This window comes from Aulostomus chinensis, chromosome 14, assembly GCF_037954235.1.
Source record: "Aulostomus chinensis isolate RoL2024-O1b breed Wild chromosome 14, RoL_Achi_v1.0, whole genome shotgun sequence".
In the NCBI taxonomy this organism is placed as follows: domain Eukaryota; kingdom Metazoa; phylum Chordata; class Actinopteri; order Syngnathiformes; family Aulostomidae; genus Aulostomus; species Aulostomus chinensis.
In genome coordinates, this window is record NC_141333.1 from 7,023,037 (window position 1) to 7,050,194 (window position 27,158).

Genomic DNA, 27,158 nt, shown 5'->3' on the forward strand with positions numbered 1-27,158 from the left:
TCACAACGATACGGCACACAAACAGGATTTTGCTTTTCGAGTACTCTCTAAAGTGTATATTTAGCATAACGCCAAAGCGTCCATCTCAACCAACAAATAAGAACCGCAAAACTGTCCAAAACTGTTCGTTTAACAACTTTCGGTATATCGTCAGGTATAACCCGCGCCTCCTTTATCAGTACCCCTGCTGGTGTGGCACTGCTGTGAACGAGCACACACAAGCTGGCTGGTTCGACCCGAGGCACCACTGAAGAACTGCCAAACCACAGGTGTTACAGTATTTGTGCTCTAAGCTCAAATCTAAGTGCGGATTACTGACTCCACCAACCACAGGAACATGTTCATTTTTTGAGCAGCTGAGAAAACTAACGTGTTAAACGTTCAGGAGAGACAATGAGACAGATGGTGTGGTGGACGTTGCTGCTGGGCTCTGCCTGAACACGCATTCATGGCGGGAAAACAACCGGTGATACACCCAAGAGTCATGTTTTGGACTCTGCTCTGACTTTTCATGCACGCATTATATTTTGAAAACTGAGCAGAATTTGTGCTTAATCTGTATTCAGGATTGAGAAAAGATGGATATCCTTTATTTTATAAAATATATCATTTACATTTCAACTTTATTTAAGCTTTCTGCTTTTTTTTTTTTTTTTGTATCTGCTTTACTCCCACCCACCTTTAATACTGCAGCCAAGAATTAAGAACTGGACTGAAGTCTCTTTGAACTGCCTTGGGCTTGAAATCCCTCTGTCAGGTCTTGCCTCCACAGCCCAGTGAGATTATAATACAAGTTTACCCTCTGGTGGAAGAGTGAGAGTGTGAGTGCAAAAGCACTTCGAAACACAAGCATGTGTGAGCAACGTGTGCGTTTCCCTCAGATAGTTCGTGGCTTGTGGTATAACAAGAATTCCCAGTTGACTTTTTTTTCGTGCAAGCTCTCGGCGGAAGATCTGCATACCTCCTCCACATATTTACTCGTTGTGTCAACAGCACATCACAAAGCTACCGTTTGTTGCTTTGATCAAAATGTGATTTAAAATATAGTTGCCTGAATAGAGCATAATATTTTATAAGAGCTGAGTTTCCTTCAAGTCAAGTCTAGTCAATTTTATTTGTATTCGCCAAATCACAACAACAGTTCTCTCATGACTCTTTTCAAGTAGAGCAGGTCCGGTACCACACTCCTTCAATGAATCTACACCCAACAATTCTCCATCAGCAAGCACATCCTGCAACAGCGGCGACGAAAACTTCCTTTTAAAAGGCAGGAATGTCGAGCAGACCCAGGATCAGTGGGGACGGCCTTCTGCTTTGATCGATTGGGGGGAAAGAGAGCAGGAGAGCGGGGCAGAGACAAAGACAGATAATGGAGGAAAACAGATATGCAGAAGGAAAGAGTGGGACAGAGATAAAGACAGAGAGAGGGAAGAGACTGATGGACAGACGGGGACGTGAGCAGGTGGAGCTACGAGTGTGTAACTCCAGTGTCCAGTAGTCTTCAGTGGTTCATCAGTCCTTCTGAGCCGGACGGTTCACATTCCTCTCTTGACTGCCACTAACACAGGTGAACCAATTCACACAAAAACTCCCAAACAAAGCTTCAAAAACATGATGAATTACAAAACCTAGGATGCAATTAATGTGTTGGAATGCAATGGAAGACATTTTACTACATTTGACATTTATACAAAGGCGGAGAATAAAGCCAAGTCAAGTCGGAGGAGTTTTAAACTCTCTCAGCTGGAAAAGTGAAGACAGATTCTGTGTATCTGATACACTGAGACTGTTATGGATAGAAACACAGATCACGAGGGCCTTGATGGCTACAATAACAGTTCTTCATCCAGCACTTACACTGTATTCCACTCCCCAGTCACTCCCTAACCTGTTCAACCCGTCTGCACCAGGATGACAAGTGGGTGGTGAGTTGTCTAGGTAGACTGATTGTTGGCTGAAGAGAAGGTTTTCACTCTGCACTCCAAAGATGTCAAATCAGGCTTTTTCTTAAATCATTCCTGTTTTGTTTCATTTTGAAATATAACGTGACAAGGAAGACAAACAGGAAGCCATGGAGTCTGACAGCACACAGGACATTGAGTCTCTTATGGAGGACCTGGACTACATCCCTGGTCACTTCCACCTGGACCTCAACCTGAACTGTGATCCAGTTGGACCTGTGAAACTGAGACACAGAGACACTTACCTAAAACAGGAGAGCCTGCGGGGTGAACTCGAGGCTGAAGCTGGATATTTGCAGTATGCTGTCCGCAATCTTCTGGGTCTGCTGGCTTTTCACCTCGATCAGCTGGACAAAGCTGAGGAAATATTCAGGTGCTGACAGATTGCTGTCTTTTTTCTTCTTTTTTTTTTTTTTCAAAGGCTGAATATTCACTTAGCAAGTCAGGTCTCTAGTACACTGGAGTGGAGGAAGTTTTCAGACACTTCTAAATGGTAAAATAATGAAAAGAATCTTTACTGAGTGTACATTTGTGCAAAAATAATCAATTTAGGTCATAAAATGCAGACTTCTACTGGTCTCCATCCATTGCTCTACAAAACTCTGTGACAAGTTCAAACAGGCAATATTTCTTCATTGGGAAAAACTTCACAAGACTAAAGTACGTTAAAGTGCCCCAACATGCATTTAAAAAAAAAACATTTCAAAATGCATCATATTGTCTATGCTTATAAGCTGTGTTTTAACATAAATTCCTAACTACAAATATAACTAGATCTACTTGAGTAAATTTACGCGGCTCAGGTAAGTAGTACTGTATTTTTACCTCGAACCGGCAGTAACAATCTTTTTTTTTTAACTGTCTCTCCTTCTTACCCATGCACCTGATTGCTGAGGTAAGCAGATATATTTTATTAGGACACCAGTCAAGCAGAGTTATGCTGGAAGCTAGGCTGGAAGCTAGGCTGGACCTTTACACAGCAGTGCTTCAGAAGAGATGCTAATGTCAGCGTCAATGTAGGAGCGTTATTAACGTGAGCCAGAGGGTACAAAAGCATGCTCACATTCAGAGGCGGTGCAAGACTTTTATATGCAGGGGGCACAAAATGACTGCACTGTTGAGATTCCAATCTCAGCTACCAGAAAACAGATTGAAATCAACAATCAAGCTAATGAATCTACACCCCTACACTGAAGCTGAACTGAAGCTGTTGGATTTGAAAAAAGACCCAAAGCAATAAGATACTCTTTAAGAGTAGTGACACAGATTTGCAGGGGCAGTCAGGGTGGTCATGTCAGGGGCTGCATTCATAAAACCTTTTATACATCCTGGCCTTTCAGGAGCATTTGTAAAGAAGATCCTGGGAACCTCAACGCCTGGGCCAACCTGGGCTACGTGTACGACAAGCTGGGGAGGGAGCTGGATGCGGGTGAATGTGTGGAGAAAGTGTCCCACCTCATGGGTTTAAATGCTGGAGAGGCTTCTCAGGAGGAGAGCAGGCAGCTGGCAGCTCGCTGCCTGGCTGAACAGGCCTACGTTTACCCCCATGATGTGGACCTGGAAAATGAAGAGGACTTGAGAGAGAGACTGACAGCCGCCCTGACACTGTTCAACAAAGCTCTTTACTACGGCGGTAAACTGGTGAGTTGGAAGCATGCACGTAAAACTCAGAATGAAGCTGTAAAATCTGTTGAAAAGCTAAGAGGGGGCATGAGATAATCAATACTCACTCAAAAATAGAGAATGTAACTGGAAAAAGTGGTGCTGGGTTTATGCCTCAGCTCATCTTATACCCTTAGAGATCGTCAAAATATGCAACTTCTGGCCTCTTAAACAGCAAATATTGCACTTTTCAGGAAACATTTTCAAAAGCACAGAACTGCTCTTGTCTTGTACCTCTATATTTGAGTGTGTATCAGACCATCATTAAGTATTTCAAGCATCCACAGACAGTATACACAACATAGCTCTGAATTCATCGCTGTACAATGATTCATTTTATCATCAAATATTACAATAAAGGTACAGGAAGTGCCTATGATAGTTTTATTAACCTCGCAATCAAATTAACTCACAGAAACATTTGGCTCAGAGCCTCAAACACAATGTGCTACTTTCTAGATATTAAAATTTTGCTGGAGAAATTACAGAATTTATATTTGTACAATAAAATCCTCTTTAAAGACGTGTTGCTGTTTTTCAGGTGCCAATAGAAGAAAAAAGAAGCTGGTACTTTAAAATGGCAACCATTTATATAAGGTATGAAACTGACACGACCGAAAAAAACCACAGTACAATTTCAGGTTCACCTTCACGGTTTCTTCCCTGCAGACTGGACGACATAGTGAAGACTAAAGATGACTCGGAATACTCCAGAGTCTCTCACTATAATAAAGGACTGAGGCTGCTCAGAGAGACGCTGGAGTCAGAGAAAACACAGCAACAAGGTAAACACGGTATCTGCTATACTGAGTTGATGCAACACAACTACGTATAAATACTACATTGCAAGGAAGAACAGTGCAGTCCTGAAAGTAAATTCGCAGTAAAATGTGTCAAAGGAAAACGAAGTCAAGTAAAATGGCTGCCGTTAGAATGTTTGCCATCACCCAGTTTTACTTTAATTATTTGCAAAACTGGTTCACGTGCACGCATGCTCAACAGTCTGACATCTTGACTACAGAAACTTCCAAATGTGTGTTTGATGGTATATCTGCAAATTTCTAAATATTAAAAAACAACTGTAATACTTTTGTAAACTTTTTTTTTTTTTTACATTTATGAAAACACCTGTTTTGCATACATTTAGTTCTATTTTGAGGGAAGTCGTGTATATCTGTGAATCCAGAAAGAGCATTCTCTGCACTGAGTCATTACGGAGACTAAAAACAGTGAAACCAGTTAGGACCTCTGATGTGATCAAACTTTCAAGCGATGAAACCAACAGTTTGATATCGCATCGCGTCATAGCATTTTCAAGGACGATGCAACAGATGCTTTAACAGTTCTAACGTGGATCCTCAGCTCTCACCTGGTGTTATATTGGCATCATGTTGGAGAGGAAGGACCAGTTCACCACTGTGCCGATGTCTATACACGACTGTGGCTACTCGGCCTCTGATCCTCTATCCTGCTACGGAACTGTAAGTTCAAGAAACACATTTATCACCCAGTTAAGTGCAAGCATGAGAGGATTAGCTTACCCAGAAGATTTGCAGTAGCAGCCCCACTGCAACAATAAAGCAGCATATTTTGCAATTGCTAATTGAGATGCAACAGCGTAACAGAGTTCTACCATGTGTGTGTCCTCAGGCCATTAAGTTGGCAAGTGATGATGCATTCATTCTCAACCTTCTGGCCAAGATGTTTTTTCTACTGGGGAAACATGAGATGGCTACAGGGATATGCAACATGGCTCTCAATGTGCTGCCAGACCCGGAGCTCAACTGGCAGGCCTACTGCACCCGTGCCAAGGTACCACAGCTGAGCGCTTCAGGCCAACACCAGAACCAAGCTAGCAAACCTCAGAGGACCACCATGAGAAATCTCTTCAAGGCTGAATCATTTGCATGATGTGCAATCATATCTTGTGTATTTGTGAGTATGCGGTGGTGAACATAGTACACAAACCAAGTACTTGAGTCAAAGAATGAATACTCCGGGCAAAACATTACCCTACCCTCTTCCGCTTATCCTGTTAAGGGTCACGGGGGGTGGGGGGTGGAGCCTATTCCAGCAGCCTTCAGGTGAGAGGCGGAGTTCACCCCAGACAGGTCACCAGTCCATCACAGGGCAATCACATACAGACAGACAATCATTCACACTCACAGTCACACCTACGGTCAATTTAGAGTATCAATTAACCTCAACATCAAATAATCAGACTCCACACAGAAAGACCCCGTACTCGAGCCAGGGCTGGAATCCAGAACCTTCTTGCTGTGAGGCGACAGTGCAAACCACTGCACCACCGTGTCGCGATGATATGCATTCACTTGATGAAATGAGACGTAAATGAAGTTTTTCTGCATTTTAGATCAATGTATTGCTCTACGCCAGGGACCTGGAGAGGGCCAAACTGGGGCAGGGTGGAATCCCAGACCGACAGAAGCTCACTGAGGCCAGAAACAATCTGGACAAGGTCTTGGCTGTGCGTCCATGTTGGAGGACTCACCTGGAAATGGCGCAGGTAGAGGCTTTAAAGCTATGAAAAACAAAAGTGATTTTTCCTTACAAAAGGTGTTGATCAGTGTCTTCTCCCTTAGGTGTTCTACTACATGGGAGTGGATGCGATCGAGGAGAGCCTTTTGGTGGATGAGGGTGCAATAAACAACGCCCTGGTAAGCCTGTCTCAGGCCCTCCAGTTTGAACTGGGCAACAGCTTGCCGGATATCCACTTGCTCAGAGGACGCTGCCTCCTACTGAAGGGCGAAGAACAAAATGCTGCAGACTGTTTCAAATCGGCCGTGGAGCTGGAGAGACCAGGGAGTACAGACACCATGGCCCTGCGCTGTCTCCTACATGCCCTGCTGGTTGTGTTCATGCAGGGAGGAGCTGACCCCGACCCTGCCATCACCCAGCTGGAACAATGGGTGCAAAAGGCGGAGGAGAGGTACTCCGAGGACGCAGTGCAGGCTGAGCTGAAGTGCCTTTACAGGACACACACAGCAGAGGTCACAGAGTTGTCAAGGGCTCTGATCGGGACAGGCAGACTCAACCTAGTCAGGAGGCTTCTGGAAACAGTGGCGCCGAAACAAAGTTCTAGCAAAAAACTAAAGGCTAGGTCTTTCTCCTTAACATGATGCAAAAATCAAACTTATCCAGCGAGGAAGTCGTTCTTTTTGATGGCCTTTGTTACATTAAAACTATGCAGTCACTTTCACCTTACGTGGAGGACTGTACTGCAATAGAGGAAGAACCCCATCAATTTTGGGCAGATGCATAAAATAGCAACAAAAAAAAAAGACCTTTTACATTGGTTTTGGGTGAGGTTGCCTTGGCAGTGTTATATATATCATTCATGTGTATCATTGTAACATTTCACAAACTGGAATAAACAACAGCAGTCATGGGGATGTTTCTAAACTAATGTTTCAATAACTGATAGACCTTTTTTGATGAACAGCTTTCGGAAAGGTTGAACCAAGACAGTTACTGCAGAGACAGGAGTGCTATGCTGCTTTTACCTTCAAATAAATGTGTTCAAAGCTGTACAAATCTTTAAGTTGTCCAATAAACTAAGGTAGTCTCCAGTTCTGAGAGAAGCACTGAATTGCTGGTGTGTTCCTTTGAGTGGTTAAGATGCCGTAGAAGAGTTGAATCAAGAATAAACTGATTTCAGTACGATTCTTGAACTGGATTCACCATTAACACTTCTTGGAATTGTCTTCTGCAGCTTGTGTTTGACAAATAAAAGTGTAAAAAGTGAAATATATCAAGACAGAGCAGAGTGTTTCTGAAGGGTTTCGATCGTTGGAATATTTATGTGGGCTTTAGAGACACCTGAGCTCAACCTTTGCAACCGTTCTCGCTTTGGGCTGCCAAACACATTCCTGCACCACCAAAACAAACAGACAAAAACAAAATGAATGAATGAAGAACAATGCCAAGCCCTTTGCAGTGTGAGGCTTTGGTTGGTAAAATATGAATAACAACTGAACTATATTTTGTAATGACTGATTAATCAGTACATGTCTGTTGATAGGTTCCAGTTTAGGTTTGTGTGATTGGCCGTCAGTTCCAAAAACAAGCAACACTGGAGGTCGACAGCTTTTAGCTTCAAGACAAAAACGACGTTAGTTGTGTGTGTCGTTTTTCTCATTCGGTCGTTCAGCTCCAAGCTCCCACACCTGCTGCTGGCCAATCCAATTGTTACACCTGAGCCCCTTTTTAATTGGTAAGCCCCGCCCACTACGAGCCAGTCAAAATGAAAAAGAGTGCCAGCTAGGAGCATCATAAAGGTTGCGCACATTCATTGAGAAAAAAGCCTGTTTTGTTTTTCTGAATCTCTCTCTTATCTCATGATAATCTCACTAATTCACAAATTTAAAAAAAAAAGAAAAAAGTTTTTGCTTTGGATTTTTTTTTCTGATCTGAGGAAATTTTTCATTAAAAAAAAAAAATCATAGTTACTTCCTGCAGAAATTACAGGTACATAAACCCTGTCAACTGAAGGTCAGTCAGTAAAATTGAAAAAAAAAAAGCCATCACAATTAATATGAAACATTAATTTAAATACATTAAAATGAACTGAATCAAATGAAGAGCCTGCGTTTAGGGTTGGTTCACTCACAAAATCAGACAAAACAATAATGAGAATTTCTGCAGCAGCAGAACCTCTCTTGTAGTCTTACGCTGAAAGGTAACACAACAGTGCTGAAACACCAGCAGCAAAGATGCCCATTTCATGAGTTGGTAGGACACTTGAGCTCATCACCATGCATAACTGCGCTCCGGACACATGACGGCCGTCTTTAACTTGCTTCTCAAACAGCTGGAACTAAGCATGATGACAATAGGACGCAGGCAGTGGCGGTCAGCAGAAAACCTCTTCGCTCTGGAATGCACCTCCCACTTTTGTGTAAAAAGTGTAAAGTCACTGCTTTTTCCTCAGTCGATGTGAGGGTCTAAGGGCAGAGGATGTTGTTATGATGCCATGTGAAGCCCTTTGAGACAAACTGTTTGTGAAAACGGGCTCTACAAATAAAATTGCCTTGCCTTGCCTTGCCTTCATAAACTGCTGGTTGGTTTTATTTTAAAATCTAAGATGTTAAACACAGAGTTACCTTGACAGAAGACGGCACAATAAAAGTACAGAAAAACAAAGGTGACCTGTCAGTGTATTTCTTAAGGAATTCTCTGTAAAGAGCAAGATGTTTTTGACATGACTGGTGTGACACACCTGCAGTAAAACAAAAAACACTGAATGTCATGGGTTCAGGTTCGGTCGCATTGTTTCAACTTATTTGTTTAACAAATGTAAGACACCGCGCCTTGGCAAAGCTTAGTTGTTCACAGTTGTCTGAGGACCGGGACGTGCACTTAACCAGGTAAGACATTTCATTTTCTACTTCTGTCTTGAATTTTAAATAAACAAAAAAAATGTAACTCCTATAAATGTTGAATGTGATCCATCAACAAATTTGGCTTTAAAAGCCCAGATTTCTGCTTTCTTTGCAAATACAGACTAATCTTGCTCAAAATGAGAGGCAGGTTGATTATGTCTGAGGATTTCCATCCTTACTGTGCAGCACAGCGGTAACAGAACAGATTCTTGTTGATTAAATCTCGGTGTATCGCACAGCTGAACGTGCTCAAAGAGATCTTCTCCAACATGGTGGTTTATTTCACTGGGTCTGCTGTACGTTGCAACATCTGCTGGATGACCTCTGTGTCCACTTTAGCACAGACCTGTGACAAACCCCTATTTCAGTCCTATTTCATTTTTCTTGAGGTATTTGTACTATGAGTATTTATACTGTACTTTACCCTTACACCTGCACTTTAACACAAATAGCTGCACTTCTCTCATCTTAAAAACAGATACCGCCATGTGACAGCAGACCGTAGCGCTCATATTTAAAGATGATCCCCCTACGCGTCTTCAGATTCAGAAAACACATTCATCCCCGTGCAGTGCTATGAAGGTGGCAGAGAGCGGTACAGTTAGCTACACAGCAACACAATTATAACAATTATGATTAATGACAAAAATGATCACTGTATTAATCCAGATATACTCTTAAAAAAATACTTTGTGTGCCACCAGTTTTTCGTCCTCAGTTAAAAAAAAAATCCAGATTACACAAACATGTAAATATTGTCATTTCACACATGATATTTCCTGTTTCTCTAAAAATAAAAAAAATAAAAATCCATTGTCACTGGAGGTGTTTAATTTCAACATTGTCGTTTGGGATTTTTGATCAAGATTCATCTTCAGCTCAATCTGAGATGTCACAAAAAAAAACTGCCACATGAAATCAGTTCAGCTCAGACAAATTTACACTTGCTGGTACAAAATCAATACAAGACCGATGTTGTCAGTATTCTTGCGATTATTTGTGCTTCATACCGAAACCTTGACTGTCTGCCTGGACCGATAACCAATCTGATATCATCCAAAAGAAATAAGCAGCCGATGATCTGCCACCAAAGAAAACCGCTCCTCCTCTAAATACATAACAACGTGCCTCAGTTACGCAACACTGCCTCTTTCTTTAAACCAGTTTTCGATCAGTTTGACTACATTCTTCAACTGATCGAAAATTCAACATTTTGCATTAAAATTTGAAGATTTTCACAAGGAGAATCTATCAGACCACCAACTTGAGAGGGCGCATATGTGCTGCGAGGACGTGACAAACCTGCTAAACTGCTTTACTCCTTGGTTCATTCAGCAATGGCACGCCCTCTCTCAAGCTGGAACTCCGGCCTCTTTGGCTGCTGCGATGACATGAACTCTTGTAAGAATCAACGAGACTTTGACTCATTTTATTAAAAATGATGGAAAAATTAGCATGACTGCTATTTTTTTTCCACTAAATATATTTATGCGTTTTCCAGGTTGCTATGGTTTCTGGTGCTGCCCTTGTCTGGCCTGTACAGTTGCGGGAAAATTCGGAGAGAATCATTGCCTCCCATTGTGTGACATATTCAGTCCTGCTATATTATCAGCCTGTGGGATACCGTTTGCTGTGCCCCCTGCAGCCCTGGGTCTGAGGGTCGGCATTCGACATGCATATGGTCTCAAGGTATGAAAAGTAATTTGATGTCTTCTGATTGCATTTAACATGTTTGAATGAAAGAATTAGCTTTTTTTAACAGTGAGATGTTTGGTTATTTGGGATTCTTCCAAGCAAAAGGACAACCTACTTCATCTTTGTACACATAAAAAAACGTCTTGCTTATTGTGACCTCTTATTGATGGAAGAATTACAGGGTTGATTTGTACTCTGTTCACAGGGCTCCATCTGCAAGGACATCATGGCTTCGTGTTTCTGCATGTGGTGCTCCTGGTGTCAGATGCACCGGGAATTGAAATTCCAAAAGAAAAACCCTAATGTCATCATCAATGTTCAGCCTACCAGACAGTAGTAGGCGCCTTGAACGCAACCCCCATCAGCGTTGTGAGCAAAGTTCCGAGATTTTCATAGCATCAAGCTAAGTACTGGGGCTTCTCGATGGTGTATTTTGTATTCTCAGGGAAATTTACCTAAAATCAGTGTTGGGACAATGCAGCTGTTGCCTGTGCAACCGAGGATTGTTTGGTTCGATTCTTGCAACGAGGGAGAGTTGGGGCCCTTTTTTTATCACACACTTTTGGATATTTCCCTCAAAAAACAGCAGAAGGAATCCTAAAAGAATCAGTGCAATCAAAGTACAGACTTCAATCTATCATGCCTTATATAACCAGAACCTTTTCCAGTCTAGATTTAGGCCCTGACACTGTCTGAAGGACATTGATCCCAACTTAAATTCTACTATCATATCAGTCCTTGTGTTAATGGAACTAACCGCTGTTTAACCTGTATCACTGACAATTAAAATGATTGAAAGAAACATTGGTTCAGTCTCTCTGACACGGTCCAGAGTTGAATTGATTATGTAAAATAAAAAAATAAAACAACAACTCGCTGCACAACATTTGGAGTTCCACAGAGGTCGATTCTGGGATCTCTCCTACTCAAGTTTTACATGCTCCGATTAACTGAAATGATTTATTTTCTATGCTGTAACATCACATCTCTGCAGAAGTGTATACAGATGAGTCATAATATAGTTCAGTAGGATGCTTTAAATAAATGTATTTATGGACGTTCAAAAATTTCTCCAGTCAAATGCGGATAAAAGTGTACGTTTTTGAAGTGTTTCAGCGAAGACAGTTCAGTTTCTCTCTGAGGAGTTAAAAATCAGGTTGGAAATCTTGGCACAATCCCAGATTCAGACGTTAATTTTGATGATCACACTCAGTAAAAGACAAAATCAGCCTTCTGCTATTTTAAAAAATATCAAAGCGATGAGAAATTTCATGTCAAAGCATGATCTTGAAAAACTAGAGCGTGTTTCATCTCAAGCAAATTGGCAAGATTTTTTTTTAACAAAAAAACAACAAAAGAAATAATCAACTTGCAAATTCTATTGCTGCTCCTCAGATTATTTAACATCAGGTCAAAAAGTACTAATCAGACCTTTTGAATCTTTGTGGATCTTACAGACAGAATAGGTGACTGTTAAAGTCAAACACAGTGTAGCTGAATTAACAACCAGAGGAAATCAGTTCAGTTCAGACAAATTTACACTTGCTGGTACAAAATCAATACAAGACCGATGTTGTCAGTATTCTTGCGATTATTTGTGCTTCATACCGAAACCTTGACTGTCTGCCTGGACCGATAACCAATCTGATATCATCCAAAAGAAATAAGCAGCCGATGATCTGCCACCAAAGAAAACCGCTCCTCCTCTAAATACATAACAACGTGCCTCAGTTACGCAACACTGCCTCTTTCTTTAAACCAGTTTTCGATCAGTTTGACTACATTCTTCAACTGATCGAAAATTCAACATTTTGCATTAAAATTTGAAGATTTTCACAAGGAGAATCTATCAGACCACCAACTTGAGAGGGCGCATATGTGCTGCGAGGACGTGACAAACCTGCTAAACTGCTTTACTCCTTGGTTCATTCAGCAATGGCACGCCCTCTCTCAAGCTGGAACTCCGGCCTCTTTGGCTGCTGCGATGATCTTGAAAAACTAGAGCGTGTTTCATCTCAAGCAAATTGGCAAGATTTTTTTTAACAAAAAAACAACAAAAGAAATAATCAACTTGCAAATTCTATTGCTGCTCCTCAGATTATTTAACATCAGGTCAAAAAGTACTAATCAGACCTTTTGAATCTTTGTGGATCTTACAGACAGAATAGCTGACTGTTAAAGTCAAACACAGTGTAGCTGAATTAACAACCAGAGGGAATTAGACTCAAAAAAAGAGCACATAAAATTCAAAATCCGGCTGCCAACCCACTTTGATTGGCTCTTTGCATGTCTCCAGGTACCACGGTACGCTGACTGAATGCCTGATACGACACAATGGTGAAGGCTGCAAGAAGGACTTGGTAGAGGTTACTTTAAAGAAGGCAAAGTGCCTCCAAAGCTGAAGCTGATGTCTCAGTATCATAGAACAGGGAAAATTTAAATACTTTACTAATTTATTGATTAATGTAATGCGCTTTGTAGTAGGAAGGGGGATGCTTCCTTGTGCTTTGTGTAAATCGGTTAGAAATAAGAAAATAATGACGAGAGAATCCTAATCTTTTTGGGAGCTTTGGAGTTCATGGTGGGTAAACACAAGCCAATCACGACTTTTATATTTCATTGTTTTAAATCAAGCCTTCATTAACCCTGTTATACCTCTGGTAGCCAGCAGATGGGGATATCCACCAATTTCATGTTTCTCTGCTGCACATGTTCCGCGTTTACTCCAGAAAAATAAACTCGCTTCTCTCTCTGTCTCACTGTTAACCTCCTCTGACTACCTACCTCACTATCACTGGTGTTCTATAGAACTATGGATGACACAAACGCAACAATCTGTTCAAACTTTTAATACTTGACCATCAGTCCGTTGGCCTATCAGATGTCAGTTTAAAGTCAGGGATTAAACGAGCGACCCTCCTGGACAGTTTTGGCAGTTTCTCTGTTCCATCATGTTTCTAACTGACAGTTTTGCCCTGAGGTGAGTGAAGTAGAGCGCCGCCCTCTGTCAGAGTTCTGCTGCCTTTCATGATGGATTTTGAACTGCTTCAAGCCACAGAGCATCAGGAGCAGAGCCGAGACAACAGCAGATGGAAGCTGAGCAGCTGACGGGAGGATGCTGAGCTGTAACTTCACGAATGAGTCACCGTGGGTGGCAGGTGTATGGGTAGTACGCACATGCAGATTCGGTTGACATCACTAATATCCAGTGTATTTATAATAATGTTTCATTTTTAAATAAATATTCAATAAATACTTCAAATAATTGATATTAGCCTTTGACTATAATCTTGTATATTTTCATTTTTGCTCTTTTAAAAATGTTCATCACTCTACTTTGTCCCTTTGTGAAATAAATAAACTTCCCACTTCCAATGTGGCATGAAGTCCTTCATCATCAAATGTACACAGTAGAGTGAAGTTTGTCCTCTGCCTTTCAAATGTCCTGTATCAGAGGGTCACATACGCATGAGTACGGAGACGAGGTTCCAGGGAGTCCATCCATCCCAACGAGACGATCCGTGATACGTGAGGTTGCTTGTGGAATTCCTCCTTCTCCACGATTTTGGTCCATTATTCATCTTAATTACATTTTTAAAAATTGAACTTTAACGGTGGATTCAGGCAACATCTTAGCTAACAAGCTGGTATTAGCCTGCAGGCTAAATTCATTTGTTACCATTGATGAAGCCGGTTTGTGTAATAATAATAATAATAATAATAACAAAAAGAAACTTGATCATATTTGGAATCCCATTGAATTATTCTGTTAAAATATGGCTATAAATTTGCCATTTTATAAATCTGATATGAACAACAGGCATCGTTATGAAGCTGATATGCACACAAGGCCACAGGCAAAGGTTATCCGTCAGTTAAGATTTGCATTTCCCTGTGTTGGACACCGGAATGCAGCATTGTTTGTTTTGGAATGTACGGAGAGCAATGAATGGAGAACAGGCACGTAAATATGTGGAAACTAGGGATTAAGATTCACTTCGCTTAAACTAGGACTGACATAATCGATAACTGTTGAGCGCAGCTTCGAACCAGGAATTGTTTTACTCTGAGGTCATCATGCTCTTGTGGGTGATCCTAACCCACTTCATACATCCTGGCCCTGATCACCATCAGAGTTTGTCTTTCATTTTTTTCACAGCCAAACCTTAAATCGGACCTGGACTTGAACAACTTTTTTGTTTTATTCTCGTCAAAGTGATTCTTTACCCGATGTATTTTCACTTTCGATTCTCTCTGCACTTGAATTCTGGTTTGGCAGCATTCTTTTCTTTTTTTTTTTGGTTCTTAATGTGATAAAGGACGTCCCTCCAAATCCGTCACAGAACCTTCAAGTCCCTCACAGCTTCACTTCTCCCCAGGGAGGGTCAGCTCCAGCAGGTAAGATGCTACTTTAACACAAATCATGTGTGAATACAATTTATTTAATGTGAGATATGCATTATTTGATGATGTAAGAATTACTTGTGGTAAACTTAAATTTCATTTCATTATGATGAATCCCCCCCACCGTGATATAACCAAACCTTTCGTCTCGTTTGTTCTTCAGCATCCATGGCTCACATCGCCCAGCAACAACTCCCGGCATCCAAACCTGAAGTAGAGTGGAAAACTGGTCTCTATGACTGTTTTGAGGATGCAAGCACTTGTAAGTTAAAACAGAATTATCGCCGGATTAAAGCCTTATTTGTACTCACGAAAGTTTGAACCAGCTATGGAAGCCAAGAAAGACCACACGTGCAATAAGTATGTTTGTGCTTTTATTTTGTGATAGGTGGAATTTTTCTTATTATCACGACATCTATGTGGGCGTGCTGTGTGTGGGTGATGTTGCCGTTTGCTCAGATTTCTCCTCACGTCACAAGGACGGATGTGAATATTTTCTTCAACAGAGATACAATATGCGCTACTGAAGTAGAGTCTGACGAGTGGCTCGATCGTGGGGGCCTTCTTGATGTCACAATTTCATCTTAGATCAGTTGCAAAAGTTTTCAAGCTGCCATCTTTCCATGTGGCACTCCTCATCTCTCATAGGTAAACAGCTGACAGGACTTTTTGTCATCTTGTGATAGCAGGATATCTCATTATCCGGGCATAATTGTGCTCAATGTCTTGTGATAATGAGATTATTTTTGTATCTTGCTGCAATTTTCGGTGTGCAAGGACACCGAGTCAGTCTTGTCATTAGAGAAGATCAGCACCTGGCAGCTGAGAGCCACCACAATTGTCATACAATTTTAGGATGAGGGGTTTCCCTGTGAGAGGTGAGAAAATAAATCTACATAGAAGTGGTGCTTCCTCATCTGTAAATCTGTAGTTTCAACACCTGCCAACCTACTAAGTGGTCAAATAGATACTTCAGCAGATGTTGAACACCATCCATTCATCCCTTTGCTACTGCTTATCCTGGGTCGCGGGGGGGGGGGGGGTGCTGGAGCCTATCCCAGCAGCCTTTGGGTGAGAGGCAGGGTTCACCCTGGTCAGGTCACCAGTCCATCGCTGGGCCAACACACAGAGACAGACAACCATTCACTCTCACAGTCACACCTACGGTCACTTTAGAGTATCAATTAACCTCGTCCCCTCTTGATGTCTTTGGACTGTGGGAGGGAGCTGGAGTACCAGAGAGAACCCAGCAGGAACAGGGAGAACATGGAGACTCCACACAGAAAGACCGTGTCTTGGCTTCCGCACCATCCTGATAGTTTGTCTGCATGTTTTCCAGGTTGCTATGGATTCTGGTGCTGCCCCTGCCTCGCCTTCACTGTGTCAAATAGATTCGGAGAGGGCTGTCTTTTCCCGTTATGCGACATGTGTACCACTGGTATTGCAGCAACGTTTGGGATCCCTTTATGTGCTCCTCCTGCAGGTTTATCCCTCAGGGCGGCCATGCGATTTAAATACGGTATCAAGGTATGACCCAAAAAGCTGACATACACTGATTGAAGTTAAGATGTGGAGTCATGTACTTTCTCTCCCCCAGGGGTCTCTCTGCAAAGACGTCATGGTATCTTGCTTCTGCGTTATGTGCAACTGGTGCCAGATGCACCGCGAGCTCAAGAAACGTGAAGAAACCATCACAATCATCAATGTGAACGAAACTGTGGTCCAGCAGCCGGCTCCTGTGATGATGGCTCCTGTTGCTTACATGCCCCAGCAACCAATCGTCACAATCCAGCAACCTATTATCACACGTGGTATCTGAGCTTTTCCAGTCTCGGATTGAAAGCCAGGTTTCTAATTAGTCTGAAGGAAATTGGATTTGTTCTCAGATTGTTGGTTCTGTTTGTTTTAATGTGACAAAGGCAAAAACCACAACTACAACAATAAATGTAGGAAACGCATCTCAGTAACTCAGTAACGTCTACTTGATTATTTTGGGTTTCTTCTCTGTACTTCAATCGTAATCATGGTTTGATTCCACCTACCTTCTAATCACTGCAATCATTGCTGGCTTTCAAGTCATTTTAAGACTTCTTGTCTAAATGAAGTCACTCTGATCGTCATAAATGTGACATCAACTGAACCAGAACCACCGACTCCACCTCCTCTCAACACAAGGTCAAGCTACCGCAACTCAAGAGACTGCACTGAGGTTCATGAAGAACTTTGAGTGCTGCTGTGGTACAGTGGCACTGTGCATACAGCTCATTCGCCGGCAGATTTTTTTGGGGCTAATTATTTGATCAAATAGCAGCCATCACAAGAGTCCTGGAATCAGGATCTTGTCACACTGCGTAGGAGCACCAGAGCTGAACCTGGTCTCACACCAGCATGACTCATCTGGGTTTTAAAGTCATTTCTTGATTTGACTGAAAGCTTTGAATGTCCCATCCGTACAAGAATGAAAAGTCACTCTGCTGCTCCGTCTGCCACTCAAACTGGGAATACTGGTCTTGACGAAAAAATCCGAAGGCAGGCAGTCAAGGAAGTTTTCATAGTACAAAGACAATGACATGTATGGTTTAATATACATTCCATTAACTCAAATTACAGACACACGCCTGTTAGTGAAACGCATCAGAGTGAACTTCCCTGGTCAGCTGCCGAAAAAGCGATAAGCCATCAAACTAAAAAAGCCGTACGCCTCCATGCATTCATACGCTTCCACCAGCCAGTCTAGCTGAAGATCGTTTTCATATGATCTAACGTCTGTATTTAACACTGCAAAGGAATTTAATAAAAGCTTCCGAGCCTCTTTTCTCATTAAAATGATCAAAATTAAAATCACTTCATTTGTGTTTGGACTTCTCAGTCTTTGGTAAAGAATTTCTTGATTTATGGCAACAAACATGAGTAATGCAACCAAAGGGATCAACAAAATCTTGGGATGCACTGATACCAGAATATCAGAATAGGGTCAGAGACTTAATCACTCTCTAAACCACTGGTTTAGCACCGCACCCACACCTGTCAGGACACACAAAGAGAGCTGGTGGACGGATGCGCTCTCACTTATGTTTGTTTTGGGGGTGGAGCCTCTTCCCCTCTCTGGATCTTTAGTGTTGGTATCTCAGAGAACAAAACTCGTACCTCTCACATAAGAGGATGTTTTAACCTTTCACAAGCTGCGTGCCACAAAACCCAAGATATGCCAACACTCGCTACGTTAGTACTTTTAACTGAATCCTCTTGGTTTTGATTTGAATCTAATTCCTGGGTTCACGCTGAATTTCTTTCCCATTTCCTCATTCATGACGAACAAATACATCTCCAAAATATATTCAAGATGAAAAAAGGACGATTTGCATGAAAAGAATCAAGAACCACCAGCATCACGGCGCCCAAGCGTGTGAACTTCAGTAGCATTAACTGTCACGCAACATAATGCAACAGTGTCGATGCCCAACAGTGCCCATCTCACATGGCTGTTGATTCACTGTGACTGACACCCAGCGGCGGGACAGTCGTGACTCCTGTTCCGTCTTGGTGAATACTTATATAGACGACGGGCCTGAACACAACCTCCTGGTATGTTGCAACATGAAGGCCTGTCTCCCTAAAGGAGCTACTGCTGCTCTGCCTTTGACACCCACTCTTGGGCTCAGCCACAGGCCAAAGGGCGGAACCACGTGCTTGTAGGCGATGCCCTGAAAAGTAAACCTCAGGATATATTTGGATGGGAAAAAAGATCCCTCACGTTGATTGATGTGCCTCAGTCCCCTGCCCACACAAAACCCTGCAGGGAGGCACAAGTCAACATCCTGAACCTGCATGATCTTAGGTGACCGTTTGGCCGCAGAGATCGAGGACAGCTCTCACGCTCCTCCTCCCCTTCTTTGGCAGCAGAAAATACCTCAAGTCCAAACAGGCGGGGGTCTCCTCAGGAGGGGCCGCTCTGATGGTATCTTCCTCCCTCAGGCTGGAAATTTCCTGAAGGAGAAATCAGATATCATTAAACTTTTTTGGCCTGACCTCTAGGATGTAAATCTTAACAGCAGCTTGGATTAAATAGATATCAGGACCTTGTCTGGTCTGGTGTTTTCTACCCATCTGATGGCAGCCATCGGGGTCAACACTTCCACTGTGATAAATATTGCCATAGTACCAGAAGTTATCTTAAAGAAGTAAAACTGCCTCCTAATGAAGCTGAGGAATATTCACATGGTACTAATTTATTAATTACTGTATTGCGAGCGGTAACACCCTGTGGTAGGAAGGTAGACACGTTTGTTTTTGTTTCACGCGAATAAGAAATAGTCACGATAAAAGTATTCAGCGGATGAGTGACACAGGAAAGTATGTATATAAATAACTACTCAAAATCAATTGGAGTTTTCACACAGCGATGCAAATTATTGAAAAAAATACTGAAAATTAAAAAGTAAAATAATGTTTGGATGTCAGAGTGAGCTGGGAAATTACACCTGATGTGCTCTCACTCCCACCCCCCCACCCCCGCCTCGTTTGGCGTGTATAAGAGCCGCCTCTCCCTCTCCATCGCAGATCCTCACCATTCCCTCACAGCTCACTCACCTCCACAGCTCTGGCAGGTAGGACATTTGTAGAGTGATGCTTGTAATATACGGATTGTTGGCATTCATAATAAAATATAAAAACACAAGACAGCTGATTGTATCTTCTCATGAGCACTTCATGATTTGGGATTTTAAATTTCTATGAACTAATCATTTGGACTTTGGTGATCCTAAAGTGACAAACTCTTTCTTTAGAACAGGTGCAGCAACATTGTGTTTCTCTATCACTTCTGGTGTTAGGAACGAAAGACTTTCTTGGATTTGAAGCCTCCCCCGTCCTTTTGCGTTGGGTTATTCTGAAGCGATACGTCAGTGGACGTCGTAGGTTTTTGTTGGATGAAACGGTTCGTCACTTTGCATTTGAATGATTTTAATTTTGGAATAAATGAGTCTGTGCCTCTGTTCTGGTGAGGCCGAGAACACGCTGGATCACACGGCTTTCACGGGTGTAACTGAAGTTAAAAATAGAGACTAATTAAACCAAGGTGACATGACAAAACAAATTCCCTCTTTTGGTTTCGTCTTCAGTTCATTGTTCCAAAATCAACAGCCAGTAATAATAAGATCTCACTATCATTTTTGTAACCTTGCAGGTTTGTTTGTCAGCATCTATGGCTCACGTCGTTCAACCCACCATTAAACCAAAAACAGAAGAGTGGAAAACTGGTCTCTGTGACTGTTTTGAGGACACTAAGTCATGTAAGTTAAAAGCAGCATTGACATCTGTTCTGATTTTTGCATCACTGACGGCAGTTTGCACCATCCTGATAGTTTGTCTGCATGTTTTCCAGGTTGCTATGGATTCTGGTGCTGCCCCTGCCTCGCCTTCACTGTGTCAAATAGATTCGGAGAGGGCTGTCCTTTCCCGTTATGCGACATGTGTACCACTGGTATTGCAGCAACGTTTGGGATCCCGATATGTGCTCCTCCTGCAGGTTTATCCCTCAGGGCGGCCATGCGATTTAAATACGGTATCAAGGTAGGACCCAAAAAGCTGACATACACTGATTGAAGTTAAGATGTGGAGTCATGTACTTTCTCTCCCCCAGGGGTCTCTCTGCAAAGACGTCATGGTATCTTGCTTCTGCGTTATGTGCAACTGGTGCCAGATGCACCGCGAGCTCAAGAAACGTGAAGAAACCATCACAATCATCAATGTGAACGAAACTGTGGTCCAGCAGCCGGCTCCTGTGATGATTGCTCCTGTTGCTTACATGCCCCAGCAACCAATCGTCACAATCCAGCACCCATACAGGCTGCAGCACCCACACACAGTGCAGCACCCATACACAGTGCAGCACCCATACACAGTGCAGCACCCATACACAGTGCAGCACCCACACACAGTGCCGCACCCATACACAGCACAGCACAGCACCCACACACAGTAAGGCACCCCATTACAACACAGGTTTAAGAGTTCTAATTTTGTATCTGGGGGAAATCTGATTTGTTCTCAGATTGTTAGTTCTGTTCGTTTTTTGTGATGAAGGCAAAAACCACAACAACAAATGTAGGAAACTTATCTCAGTAACGTCCACTTGATTATTGTGGGTTCCTCTGTACTTCAAACCTAATCATGGTTTGATGTCACCGACCGAGTTACATATGCAGTTTTATTGTGTAAGAACTTCTAATCATTGCAGCGATTGCTGGCTTTTTATGTCATTTTAAGACTTCTTGCAAAAGGGAAGCTGATCTGACTTCAACTGGGTGTGTTGTTAATCAGTTGGTCAAATTACAGCCATCAAGAGTCATGGAACCAGGATCATGGCAGCAACACAGAGTTGAACCTGGTCTCACACCAGCGTCACTCATCTGTTCGAATAAAGTTCAAACCCATTTATTGATTTGACTGAAAACTTTGAATGTCCCAACCGTACGAGAGTGAAAACTCACCTTCTTGCTCCTTCTGGCAAACTTACAGTAGCGTTTACTGACATGCAGCATCCTGGGGGTAACAGAGGTAACCAGTAAACCATTAAGAGGCCAGGTTCATTTCACCCAACTTCCTCCAAAAAAAAAAAAAAGAAGTCTTTTGGGAATGATTTACTTGATGGATGATGAAGCCTAACAGTTTACCAACACTCTCATGCAGTTTTAGTATCAGTGCAAATACTCATACATTTCTGTCTGTCTGACTTCGAGCTCTGTCATCAAAGCATAAGTCAGCTGTCTAAGCCTGTATTGCTCAATCTGACCTTTTCTATCTCCTTGATTACTTCTTTTTTTGTTGTTGTTGAATGCTAATTACTTAATCTAGTTAACCACGTAATTGCATCTTTTATTTGTACAGAAAGAAGCACACAAAACTTGAAGGGTTTGTTTGTTTTGTATTTGTGTACGCTGATAGAGCGCGTCCTGCTTGAGGACACCAGAGGCTGCTACCTCATTTTTCCAAAATGAAGTCGCTCTTTTAGCAACGGGACGAAAACGTTGTGTATTACAAGTCCAAGAATTGAAGCCCAATGTTTTTACGATCCCTGTATTTTCTTGCCTTTTAAAAACTGCTTCCAGAATGATGAGCCATTCACCAAAACGATGAAACTGGGAGTACCGGCCTTGACAAAAAACCTGGTGAGAGAAGAGAAAAGGCAGTCGGTCAGGCAGAGCCAAAATCAACTCTGCTTATTCCCCATTGCATGCACGCGCACTGCCTGGATTCAGGGGGCAGGCAGGCAGCCAGCAGGTCAAGGGGAGACGCCTACGATTTGAGACAAAAATCAAGTCGCGCTGAAACCAAGCAACAGGGCTTAGTGCACCTCTCAGATAAAGATGCTTCCTTCCAGTCAAGTTGAAGTTTACATTCCACTCATCCATGCACTTCTACTGTTGGAGAGGAATTAATGAAGAGTTGTCAGTCTTTTATTTTCTTCACTGAGTGGAACAAGTCATTTAAGAGCAATGTTCATGGAGCAAAGTCAATCAGATGACGCTCGAGGAGTCAATGGATAGACGACCAGAAGAACCTGGAGTCCATCAACAGAAAATTCAACTGAACTCACTACACTGGAACCCTCGACGGGTCTATAGAGAATAAAGGTTTTGTGCAAATACATTCAAAAAAAAAAGTTGCAGTTTTGTCAGTATGAGTAGGTAAATTCTTGATGTGACTCATTAGTTCGGACAGCACGGTGTGGTGCAGTGATCAGCACTGTCGCCTCACAGTAAGAAAGTTCCAGGTTCCAGGCTCCATCACAGGATCTTTCTGTGTGGAGTCTGCATGTTCTCCCTGTTCCTGTGTGGGTTCTCTCTGGTACTCCAGCTTCCCCCCACAGTCCAAAGACATCAAGAGGGTCTCACTTGTTCACTTGTGTCTCACTTGTATCAAATATCAAGAAATTCTCTCAAGTCCACTGCTGCGACCGTGAAAACGTGACAAAGTCTGACATATGCATGTTAGAATATACTTCTATTTTTAATACTGGTTACGCAACTCAAGTAGAAAATTAAATTAATTAAAGGCTGAGCAGTTTAATAGGATAATGATAACAATTATCATCATTACTGTTATCATCATAAATATAGCAACAGTGCTACGTTAGGACGAACATAAGAAGGCTTCAGCATTGTGTCATCAACCAGCTGCTAACATGCATTGATCTCTTTACTTATTAAGCTGAGTTATTAAATGTCATGTAAACAACAACACTGTGAATGAGGGAGGGATCAGAAAGCGTGACCTCTGACATTGACAGTACAACAAAGTAGCCTGCACAAAAAAAAACAACACTGAAAATTTAAATATTTTTCAAAACCAAAATTCTTCTCTGCCTCTGTCTCAGGCAGTGGCAGGTCACTCCAGCACATATAAACAACCTCCCTAATTGAGGGAGTGACACGAGTTCAAATAAACCAAGATGGGATTCACATTATGGAGGAGGCCCCACTTCCCTTCACTGCTGCAATTCTAACCACACGTACCTTTTGTGCTGTAACACCTTCAAAAGTGACATCTCAGGTTGAACTCTGTAGAGCGTCTCCTTCTCCTCATCTTCAAAGAACAACTACAAGGTGGGAGAATGCCATTAGTTTGAACTGTGGCTATCGCTGAAAGAATGAAAGTCACTCCTCACTTGATGATGATGATGCACATGATGTTCTGTATAATTCCGCAATAACAGATAACATTCAGGTGGAACACACAAACCTGCAAATTTTGGGGATGGTACTTTCTGTCTGTGTCCCAAGGTGGAAGCTCCTCACCAAACATGACTGCGAGGTGGTCTATGAAACTGAGGAACACAGATGGAAGACATGAATGATTTTTGCATCCATTCATGAACATGAAAAGTCACAAGGTAATGACAATCAACAAACGTTCCCAATAGCAGACGCGCGCTTCGTTTTCCAACAGCGCCACCTTTTCCTTACTCATTCCTCCTCAGCCGTGGCAGAAGCTAACAGCCTGACTGTGGCTAACTGCTAACGGCTAACTTCCAGGCAGTCTTCTGAATCGTTTACCGCATTTATAATTGAATGAAAATGATTAAAAAAATTGTGGCAGCAGCACCACTGAAGAGATGACACATGTCGTGAACGTCCACTGACCTATGGTCTACATGTCAGGGTGCATACGGAGGGCTGATGAATGGATGTGTTATGCGCTACACTTCACGTTTGTTTTGGGTTTGACGGTCGTCCCTCTTCCTGGATTTTTTTTTTTTTTTTTTTTATTGTTGATACATCAAGAGAAGGAAATGCTGATTGCTTGTATTAACCTCAATGGATATAAAATATATATACTCCCAACTTAAAAAGGCTGTGCCGAGAGGCATCACGAGTTGGAAAAAGTGATCCACCACTGTGCTGCTCTCTGGACAGCTGATGCCATGACTCATCGGAGGGGAAAATAAACAACAGCAACAAAACTGTGGAAAAACTCTGTTTAAGAACTGATGTCAATCCTACACAGGTGTTAGCAACACAGTAAACAAGTGAGCATTGACATATTCCAACTGTGAAAGGAGACCAGCAGCAACGTGCAAGTCTACTTCCTTCAGTGGTTTCATTGTGTGACAGAAGACAAATCTGCATACATTTTGACATAAAATTGTGCGAAATGCAGAAGCATGTGTGAAATGTCAGCCACTGACTGACATCAGTTGTTCTGTTTTTAGTCGTTGGAGGCCCGGCTGGCCATTAGCTTCATGCCACTTATATGTGACCAGTTTTTCCTGAGGACTGGAGACACTAAGAAGAAATGCAAGTGGGGAAAACAAAACTGAAACCAAGGTGAAACCACACCCTTCTTATCAATGATAATTACATGGATTTACTGCCATTATCTGGACAACGCATAGAAACACACAACATACTTTACAATCAAGGCTACTTAAGTTATCAGAATTACCTGTTCTTCTCACAGAACGCTGAAATGAAGTCACTCTGCTGATGTTCTGGGTAGAGGAAGAAAACGGGCCAGTGCAGGGAGCCCTGCTGGTCCAGGAAGACCTGAGCCCCCGTGGCCTCCTGTGAGCTGAGGCCATCCAGGCTCAGCTCCGCGATCGCTGCCGAAGAGCCTTTATCTTCATCCTCACTGTCTGAATTCTGCTGGTGAGGTTTGGCAGACGGGAGCAGCTTGATGCCTCGCTCCTGCATGAAGATATTAAAACTGCATCTTAGTATCAGACCAGCGGCAGCAGGCTGTTGCTCCTATGTACCGGTTGGAGGAAGGCTGACTCCATGTCTGAGGTACAAATACCAATGTGCATGTGACTTTCTTCAGCACAGATCACGATTGGCTAAAAGCTTCATTTAAGCAGCAGTTCTTACCTTTATAGCCTCAAGAAGAGCCTCTTTTTCCTGATGCAACCTTTTCTCTTTGACCTTTGCCTTCCTGGCATCTCTGTCTGCTGCTCTCTAAGACACATAAAACATATGAATTCATCCAAGAGTAAACATTCATGCCCACCATGGTGTCCTCACTATGACCTTCACCTCCAAATGTTGCATTCATTACTGATCGTACCTTGTGTTTATCTGCAGCTGCTCTCAGCTCCAGGAGTTTCTTGTCTCTGGGATGAGCCTTAAGACCCTCATCACACCACTGAATAGCTTCCGTGAAGTTCCGCAGCTCTACACAACACTGAGCACCTGCACGCATGCATTAAAATTTCCCTTGGTTACCATCTCAAGTTGGACTGAAGACATGTGTTTACCAACATGTATGACACAACGCTGTTGAAGTCTGTTGTGATGAACGACAGCCACTAGCGATGTGTAGTCCTGTCACTGTATTGTGAGGGTGAGACATGTATGAATGCCGCACCTCTGATCAGGGCTTTAAGGTGGTCTGGTTTGATTTTCTTGGCAGTTGCGGCGTCATTCAGTGCTGAGCGCATGTTACCTGTGGCAGAAAAGCAGAATATTTTACCGACGAACATGAAGTTCCTCAAGATGTTCGTGTTGTGGTGAGGAAAAACAATAACTGATGCACTATGACTGGTATCCGTGGAAGCGTGTACCCAGGTGGAAGTGCGCTGCAGCTCGGTTGGTGAGAAGAACAGTTTCAAGGTCCAGGTCGCCACACTTCTTCTTCAGCGCTCCTGTGTACGCCAGTATGGCCTTTTGGTAGTTCTTCTCTTTGAAGAACACATTGCCCTCATCTTTCAGGCTCTGTGCCACTTCTGGAGAGCAAATTAAGGGTTTGTCTCATGTTTACACCATTTCGTACCTGCTGCACAGTTTTGAGATAAAACAGTCAGGGAGTTCAGGTGCACCTACCCTGAGGAGGCCTGTCTTCGTCGTGGATGATAGCCTGAAGACAAGCTAGCTCTGGGTACTGTTGAGGGTCAATCTCGTCAGGTGCTGTTTTCATGAACATAGGAACTTTATTGAACTCCTAAAAAACAAAACAGAGTGGGTCACTGTGGCAGAAGCGGACATTCCTCGCCACCTCTAATAAGCTAACAGTTAGCTAGCATGCTAGCCAAACATGATTTAGTTACTTCCATTCATTTAGGCGAAAGTAAATGTTTGACAACCTTGAAAGATTAAAGTTTAAAATGCATAATCTTACCTCTTCCCAGTTGTTTTCGCTGAAGCCATTTTTATATCTTTGGGACTTGAATTTGTCCATGAATTCGTCCATGCCGTCGTCGCTGTCGTGTTCCACCGCCGAGGAAGCCATGCTTGATAAAAATGTACTTTAATTATAAAATAAAGCGTATAGCAAAAAATACCAACACGGCTATGACAACAACACCAAATGTAAACGTTTGCCTTGTTTACATCATTTTTTGCACGTGTCTGGGTGGTGTTGCGTGGAACGAGATCCGTGTGGAAACGTACTCGTGATTCGTTAGTTCCGCCCTCGTCTAGACGAAACCACACTGATTTAATCCATTTGAAAGCTTTCATCTTCGGCTCCAAACCAACGTTTTTTGTTATCTGGACTTATGTCCTTTAAAGACTCACATTTTATGAATAGGGCTCAAACT

General features: G+C 42.5%; 4 protein-coding genes across 4 annotated transcripts; 3 read left to right on the forward strand and 1 right to left on the reverse strand.

Moving 5' to 3' along the window:
• The first annotated feature begins 1,864 nt into the window (after positions 1 to 1,864).
• ttc22 (tetratricopeptide repeat domain 22) lies at positions 1,865 to 7,716 on the forward strand. Its single transcript, XM_086225202.1, has 8 exons — positions 1,865 to 2,334; positions 3,302 to 3,602; positions 4,165 to 4,220; positions 4,293 to 4,408; positions 4,986 to 5,104; positions 5,274 to 5,435; positions 5,998 to 6,150; positions 6,227 to 7,716. The coding sequence occupies exons 1-8, from the start codon at positions 2,072 to 2,074 to the stop codon at positions 6,761 to 6,763; spliced, it is 1,707 nt and encodes a 568-aa protein (XP_086081328.1). The 5' UTR covers positions 1,865 to 2,071; the 3' UTR covers positions 6,764 to 7,716.
• Positions 7,717 to 8,923: 1,207 nt separating this feature from the next.
• Positions 8,924 to 11,522, forward strand: LOC147249567 (cornifelin homolog A-like). Its single transcript, XM_086225208.1, has 4 exons — positions 8,924 to 9,010; positions 10,361 to 10,426; positions 10,527 to 10,714; positions 10,926 to 11,522. Exons 2-4 carry the CDS (start codon positions 10,363 to 10,365, stop codon positions 11,055 to 11,057), a joined length of 384 nt encoding a protein of 127 aa, XP_086081334.1. The 5' UTR covers positions 8,924 to 9,010; positions 10,361 to 10,362; the 3' UTR covers positions 11,058 to 11,522.
• A 3,462-nt stretch (positions 11,523 to 14,984) lies between these two features.
• On the forward strand, positions 14,985 to 17,944 carry LOC147249568 (placenta-specific gene 8 protein-like). The gene is made up of 4 exons (XM_086225207.1): positions 14,985 to 15,118; positions 15,288 to 15,386; positions 16,464 to 16,651; positions 16,722 to 17,944. Exons 2-4 carry the CDS (start codon positions 15,293 to 15,295, stop codon positions 16,941 to 16,943), a joined length of 504 nt encoding a protein of 167 aa, XP_086081333.1. The 5' UTR covers positions 14,985 to 15,118; positions 15,288 to 15,292; the 3' UTR covers positions 16,944 to 17,944.
• A 3,835-nt stretch (positions 17,945 to 21,779) lies between these two features.
• On the reverse strand, positions 21,780 to 27,148 carry ttc4 (tetratricopeptide repeat domain 4). Its single transcript, XM_086225205.1, has 10 exons — positions 26,738 to 27,148; positions 26,443 to 26,560; positions 26,184 to 26,345; positions 25,988 to 26,065; positions 25,688 to 25,812; positions 25,492 to 25,578; positions 25,070 to 25,311; positions 23,867 to 23,951; positions 23,641 to 23,723; positions 21,780 to 22,290 (listed from the first exon to the last, which is right to left on the reverse strand). The coding sequence occupies exons 1-10, from the start codon at positions 26,846 to 26,848 to the stop codon at positions 22,191 to 22,193; spliced, it is 1,191 nt and encodes a 396-aa protein (XP_086081331.1). The 5' UTR covers positions 26,849 to 27,148; the 3' UTR covers positions 21,780 to 22,190.
• Between the last annotated feature and the right edge of the window lie 10 nt (positions 27,149 to 27,158).